General features: G+C 39.7%; 1 protein-coding gene across 1 annotated transcript; it reads right to left on the reverse strand.

Annotated features, from left to right (window-relative positions):
• Window positions 1-746: 746 nt before the first annotated feature.
• On the reverse strand, window positions 747-6536 carry RDR6 (RNA-dependent RNA polymerase 6). Its single transcript, XM_078321616.1, has 5 exons — window positions 6025-6536; window positions 5453-5857; window positions 4403-4688; window positions 3314-3762; window positions 747-3004 (listed from the first exon to the last, which is right to left on the reverse strand). Exons 1-5 carry the CDS (start codon window positions 6447-6449, stop codon window positions 925-927), a joined length of 3645 nt encoding a protein of 1214 aa, XP_078177742.1. The 5' UTR covers window positions 6450-6536; the 3' UTR covers window positions 747-924.
• Between the last annotated feature and the right edge of the window lie 1074 nt (window positions 6537-7610).

Below are 7610 nucleotides of genomic sequence, written 5' to 3' on the forward strand. Positions count from 1 at the left end.
TAGTTTTTCTATTATGTGCATTGGTTTATTATTTGGGCATGCATGAGGTTTTGTGCACTTTAATGGTAGTTAAGACTTGGTACAAGTACAAGGGTTGATACGAGTGCTAAATTCAGTGTCCATATGTTTCCTGTGGCGCTAGTACTTCAGATAGGTTTGTATGAAATAGTGCTGTTATTTTCATTTGAATGAAATATGCTTCCAAGTGTGTTAGTTTTATTTTGTTAACTCAGTATTTTCTTGAAAAACTGTATCGAACTAATAATTATTTCAATTTCTGCTATCTCAATAATTAATTCAATTTTATAGCCCAAACAACATTTGCACTTTTTGTCAAACTATTTGAATTAGCACTCCTCTCACATTATTTCCTCTTCTGTACAACTTCCTCGTTTTTTTATGATAAATAGAAATTGGTAGTTATTGCCAACTTTGCAAAAAATAAAAAGAAATAATGATAAATGGATGGTTTTTCTACCAAAAATTTAATGCAATAAGAATTGTTAACAAGTTTCATTATATGTTTATGTAAAATAACTCAATAGTTAACCAAATTGGGAAAGTTGAGATTTAATTATGATAATATAAAAAAAATCATCCTGACTTGAAACCAACTTTTTGTGGTTCAGCACTGCATTCTCAGGCTTTGTTGTGAACGGTGCAAAACAACACAAAAACTAAAGATATTACATTGCTGAAAAAAAAATGTATAGCAACATACTCAAGACAAACATTTGTTAATAATATTCTTTGAAATATTATATTGTTGTCATCATTTAAACTAGAAGTTCTACAATTGATTAAGATGCAGGTTTCACTTAATTATCTGTACAAGTTAAACCAATGTTTCCACAAAAAAGCAGGGTAAAGAAAAAAGTATGGCAGAGTGGTCTTGTTGCCATGTAGAGACCAGATGGTGGTCGTCTACAGCCTTTCAGCAAGATAAGCCGCAAGTGCATCAATTGGTTTCATCTTATCATAATTTTTCCTATTACTGTGCTTCACCTTAATACGTACAAGATAGTCAGCAGCAATCCATGCAAAGCTTAACCGTGCAGACCCCACCTTCCCTTCTGGCTCCTCTTCCATTTCTCTAGCCTCCTCGACCCATTCTGGATGGTACGTCACCTGGTACCAAGCAGAAGCCTTCCTCTCATATTCTACACCCTTCTCTTCATCTGAAAGGTCACTAAAACCGGGATCCATGCTCTCAAAGATTCCTCTGAACTCTTTCCTCAGCGCAAAATAAGCAGTCTTAAGCTTCTCCTTCAGCTCACCTTGCTTCCTGCTGTTATACCTGGGTAGAGACCAAATGTGGCCGGTCACTATCTCCCCTTCAGATCCCACCTGGTACTGATACAATAAAGCACCCAGCTGGGTATCATAGGAGCACTTGCTACACCACGCTTGGTGGAGATACTCTTTGGCTCCAGGCACCTCAAGATCTATGTCGTATAGGACGTTGTCCAGGGTGCATGGCTGCTCTGCAGGGCCCAATTCATCAAAGGCAGTGGCATCCTTGATTTTGCGGTACATCTTACCTAAAATCTTGTTGGACTTGTAGGATAGATGCTCATCCTTGCCCATGAAATCGGGGTATACCTTGGGGCGCAGATAGGGGGGCATGGTAACCAGCAGACCGGTCTTGGGGAAGTCAACTGCCGTAGCTGCCAGCTTAGCCAGCTCGCAACAATTCTCATCCAATGCTCCATATTCGCTGCGATCTGCATGTACCACATGTGCATTGCATATCACCCCCAGGTTCTCGATGATCATGTTCTTCAGAAAGAATTTTATGATGTCCTCGTGAGAAACACGTGGCACCGTCTTGGCCTTGGCTGGTGTGTAATCCATTGCCACCGAACTTTTCTTACCTGGCGGAATCAAATTGTCATCCCATGCCACAAAATATAGGTCTCCATCAAGGTCGCTACCAGAAGCCTCGTTTGCATGGGGCCTCTCCCCCTTCTTTGGAAACACCAAGCAATCCACTAGATGCCTCAAATCTGGCACGTCAACAGCCTCTAGAATCCTCACGTCACCTGGGTGTAAACATGGGTTCTTTGCTATAGCCACTGTACCAACAACTACCCTCCTATTGTTTCCCTTCTTGTCCAAAAATTGCTTCCCATGCTTCACAAAGCACCTCTCTAGAGATGGGTGAGATACCTGAATAAAGCATTGGCCCTGCTCTAACACGCCTAGTTCATCTAGGCAACCCATGAGCCACCTCCCATCTGGCACAAAGATCCTTGTCTTATACAGGAGATCATGTAGTTGTGCGGATTTGATACATGACAACATAGCACGTAGATGGGGTTCAGTTTGAGGTCGAAAGCCAGCACTTAACATTAATGCAGCAGTATTACCGTGCTCGGCACATGAAGAGGTGAGCACATCAAATGCAGCATCCGGATCGACAAGAATCTGGTCAAGTTTTCTTACCATAGAGTCTTGCATGCGGTCAAAGACTTGATCAGGCACACCAAGGGCAGAAAGGAGAGTAACAATTTGGCGATTCAAGAATCCAGGCTGATAACGGGTCCAAGAAACAACCTCGAGAGTGGTGTGATCAGAATGAAACTTGTCCATGCTGGGCCTCAGGAAAAGGAGTTTATTATGAGTCTGAGGCCATACAGCTACAACTCCCTTGAAACCGGCATACCGGATCTGGTACGCAGAAGGGGGATTGTCCGTCAGCTGGAGCTGCTGAGCAACCTCTATTGCCAGCTCGGGAGTTATCATGCCGATGCCATCAGAAAACACGTACCGGTCATTCTTGACATCAGGATGTGATGACTCAACCTGGTCAGATGGTACATCGACTGTGGCATAGGTCGAGGAGAAGCACTGTCCCATGCGCGCTGCACACTTGGCCACATTCCGTTGTGTAAAATGACCCATCCAGGAGAGAATTTTTATAACCGTAGTGTCCTTGTCTTCAGCAAAAAACCAGGCTGACCGATCACGCAACTGATTTGCAGAGAAAGCAAGGAATGAGTACCTGTTTCCATGTATCAAGGAATTGATTAACTTCAGTTCATTTGTATATAGGCTTCATCCACAGATAAAAAAAGAAGAAGAGTAAAGCCTAACTTTTTTTGCTAAAATATCTTCCGATGTTAAATAGATATTCTCGACCAGTATAGTCTTTATACCAATAGCTACCATCCAAACTTGGTACCGATACCACCACACAAGTGCACACTCAACTTAAATATATTTACTAGAATTATGTAAGAGAGAATAAGGTCACTGAATATTGGTCATAAAAGGTACTTTGTACACTGCAGTATAAGAATCTTTACTGTACCTGCGCCCACAAAGGTGGAAGCCATCAGTTAAGATACTCCTGACACGTTTAAATATAGTGGTCTTCTGCGGATAAGACTGAGAAGTGATATTTCTGACAATGGAAGCCACTGAGAAATTCAAAGCAAAACTGTTCAATTGTTGCACCCCCTCGTCCGTGAAGGTCACCCTGAGAAATCTGTCAGAGATTGCCTTGTATTCACGCAATACACGATTTGAAAGTTCCGTCTCAGGTGGGAGGCAATATGCTTTTGTAGGGGTTATCAGAAGCCTTCTTACCTCTACCATGTCATTTCGGCTGCTTATTGGTTCAGATTTGGCCTCTGGCTGCCTTGAACCACGAGTGCGAAGAAGCCAATCATGAACCAGTTTCAGGCGCTTGGTAGGGTCAAAGAGAGGTGTCTTGTATGACCATATGTGCCGCAGGGCCACCATGTTGATCATGTCATCCTGCTCAAAAGTTATAGTATTTCAGTATCACACAAAGGAATGTCATATGCTGTGTCAGCTCCCTATTTAACCCAACTTTGACTGATACAGGAGTAATTCATTTGACAGAAAGATAGTTTCTGCTAAATGTTCACAATTTAGCCCCTAGTAATAAATCATATTTTTTCTAAACCCAAATTAAATTAAAATTAAAAAGAGGAAGATTTACTTGTTGGGTTTCTTAGTCTGTATGCAGTGGTAAGGACTAAGAAAGCAATTTTCCTAAAGTGAAGATGAAATATTGCAGGGCAATTTAGTACTCATTAACTGTTGTTTTGATTGCTTTGTGTTATTTTCTATGATAAATTGTGGCACATGAGTTTAAAAAAGAATCCTTAATATCATTGCTTGCTTACACAGTGTATAATTTAATCTCTTCTCTAAGTTAATGGAACTTTAGCATAGAAGTACTACCTGATACAAGTCAGAAAGAACATATGATATGGAGATCCTTTATGCAAAATTAACAACACAAACATATATAAGCAAAGTGGTGTAGCCAGTGGGATTGAGGTCATTGTAACACAGCATAAAGTGTACATTTTATTTCTTAGGAAGACTTAAATAACAGCAAAAAATGAGCTATAGTTGAACCGCATACCTGGCTCCTGAGTAAGGAGAAGAAATCCTCTGACAGTTGGTGCCGATTGACAATCCCTTTGTGCAAGACAGCATTGACCAAGAAGAGCACAGGGAAATGGATGCCAGGCACATAATGGATGCAGAAAAAAGGTTCTTGGGGGCACAATCCAAAATCCGGTTCCTTCAGCACTTCAAGGGAGTCTGTGGACCACAAGCAATGAACTCTATGCTCCTTCAGATAAACCACAGCTCGGTCTAATTTGCCTCTTAAACGGGGGGAGAGCGATATCCGGTAACAATTACACCTGTTTCACAGTCACACATAAAAATCCATCATGATTATTCTACTGATTTGCCCAGAATAAATTAGTTCTTTCTTTTGTGTTTAGGAGAGGGAGGGGTGATAGCAGAACATTCAGTTCTATCCCTTTTTTCTTCCAAAAACCTACATTTCATGGTATTTTCAGAAAACAGCTGATTTTTAAATGTAGAACAAATAGCTGAACTTGTTTTTCCAGAATTATTCTTATCTCTGAATCCAAGCATTATTATATTTTGCGAGGACTTGAGTGAAAAAAAAAACTTTGGATTTTTGTTAGGAATTGTTGTCACGGAATGAGGTCAAAATATTTTTGAAGCTATGTTGAGATAGTAAACCAAGGGCAGAGCCAGAGGGACATTTAATTATTTATTTCTAATACCCAGTGATATCTCATTTCGCTTGTGAGGTTTTGCTGGGCAGAGGTTTTTTTTTGGACTATGAAGGTCAATATATAAAAAATTTAAGATTATTCTTTCTTGAAAAGGATTGGGGTTTGTTTAGTCCTCAAAAACTTGTTAGAATGTAAGAGGGTCACATAAGTGTGTTTCTATATTTATCTGAAAAACAGTGCATAATTATATAATTTTTGACAAAGTTTGGGGCTCAATTGACCCTCATTCCTTCTCACTATATCCGCCTGTGGTTTACATTCTACAAACCAGGGTGCTGTTTGCAAATACTACCATTTTGAGTTTTTGTGTGAGTATGTCTCTGTATTTATGCACGCACAGAAAGCAGAAATTGTACCTCCCTATGGTGCCTCCATGTGTAAAATCGGTGGTCCGTATCCAAGGGTCCTCATCATCTAACAAATTACGAGGCATGGAATCATAGATATCATCATCTGCTGTACGATAGTAAATGTACGGTGCAGTTGCTAACTTTAGCAGCATCACATAAGAAGCCTGCTCTTTGGATACCCAAACTTCCATAATGTCACGCACAGAGAACTCAACTTTAAAGTCACACTTGATTATGGCAATTTTGTTTGAGTTTTGGAATGAGAAAGGGGTCTCTCTAGTAAAAACAAGTCGGCAATTCCCATCAAACGGGTCTATTATGAAATCCATGCCCATTTGGGGTCCTTGCCATGCGGTGTAGAATGAGTGGCGGCTGACGAGAGAGCCTATCTCCACAAATGCATCACAGAAGCTGTCATGTAACAAGAATTGATTTGATTTTGATTTATAAGCCCTAATTCCCTAAAGGAAAGGATTATATTATATATGAAGATTTGTATAATATATATAGTACATACAATAGAATAGAATCCATGGAAAAACAAACAAACAAACAAACAAACAAACAAACCAACCAACCTGAAAGGATCAATTGTGCATCGGCGTCGTTCCCTGTAAGTGGAGTTCTGTAAACCGCAGGTGGCACGAAGGACGCTACGATCCAAGACGAATTCAGAGCGACCCGCTAACTCCAGTGCCCGCTTGGCTCCATCGGGGTCCGCAAACTGCACGAAGGCATGAGGGACAACCTTTGCGTAGTCATCGGAGATAACGGCGGATGGCGGTACAGGTCCGAATAAGGGGTAGGAATCGGGCGGGGTCCATGATGACTTGACCCGACAGCGCCAGATCAAAAAACCCGATTCCAATTCCAGATACTCGGAAAGGATTTTAGCGGTGATATGTGGTTCGAATCCCCCAAAGCTGATTTGAGTCACTACTAGCTCCCTTTTACCATTCTCCTCCTCCTCCAAATTTTGCGAGGCATTGCCTAAGGAACCCATAATAATAACAATATTTTAGGGTTAACTTTGGTTTTGGAGAAATGGATCGATCGATCGATCGTACTCTTGTCTCTGTCTCTGTCTCTGTCTCTGTCTCTGTGTGTGAGTGTGAGAGAGAGATCTAGACTGTGTCTGTGAGACTGTGAGTGATGGCCTGATGGCCTGATGGCTGATGCTGTTTCTTTTAAAATAACTTTTAAGTGGAAATTAAGAAGACAACTACTGAAAAAGAAAGACGCAACAGACAATGCATGATAGCCGGGTCCTTCTCCTGTGATACTTCTGTTTCACTGACCGGTGGGACCCTCTGTTTTGTGGCAGCCAGCCAGGTTATCTCCTTCCTTTCCAAGAATCACCTCATGCTTTTTTGTTCAAAAATGTTCCAAGATTCACAAAACAAACTACTTGTCTTCTTTGGATCGTCCATGCACCAATCAGATGATGAAGCAATGAAGCTCAAATTTTATTTTTCGATAAGCATTGTTCAATTAATTTAAGATTTGCACACAATTTTCTAACAAATAATTATTCTAACGTCTAATGTGTATATATTGAAGAACCTCATGGGTCGATCGTCCAGCGAAATTGAGAAGATTTCATATTTTCACGGAAGATTTCTTTTCTGTTAATCACCGATTTGTTAGATTGAATCGTGCAGTTACAAAAAGCTTCCGACCAGATTTTTAGTCTCAACTCTCAAGAGAGAAAACAGATTAATACAAATCGGATAGTGGTAAAACTATATTTGTCTCCGTTTTTATTTTACAAATAATGATACAGATATGAATTGGATTGAATATTTATTAAAAAAAAATATAAATAATATTAAAAAATATTGAAATTACATATTTTTTTCATAGTATATATTATACTATATGGTGTATATATATATATTATTTACATACAAATAATTAAAATTTAAAATTATATTCATACGTATATTCAAACAATTTTTTTTCTTAATATCCTAATATAAAATTACAAAATTGTCCAGGACCATTTTTATTTTAAAAAATATCCAGACCATCAAGATTCCTACCGGTTTATTTATTTTCAGGACAGTCAAGAATTTTGGCGGTCCTTTTTTTTTGGATAATTGGGCATAGGCATGGCAAAAAAGCTCCTAACTTGTGGCTCGATTGTGACTCGCACCTGACTCGC

This window comes from Carex rostrata, chromosome 20 (genome assembly GCF_964058835.1).
Source record: "Carex rostrata chromosome 20, lpCarRost1.2, whole genome shotgun sequence".
Lineage (NCBI taxonomy): Eukaryota > Viridiplantae > Streptophyta > Magnoliopsida > Poales > Cyperaceae > Carex > Carex rostrata.

Coding starts and splice junctions, on each gene's coding strand:
- RDR6 (XM_078321616.1), bottom strand. CDS start 6,449: ATGGGTTCCTTAGGCAATGCCTCGCAAAATTTGGAGGAGGAGGAGAAT. Junction 4,689..5,452: donor CATGGAGGCACCATAGGGAG/GTACAATTTCTG, acceptor ACTGTGAAACAG/GTGTAATTGTTACCGGATAT. Junction 3,763..4,402: donor TCTCCTTACTCAGGAGCCAG/GTATGCGGTTCA, acceptor ACTTTTGAGCAG/GATGACATGATCAACATGGT.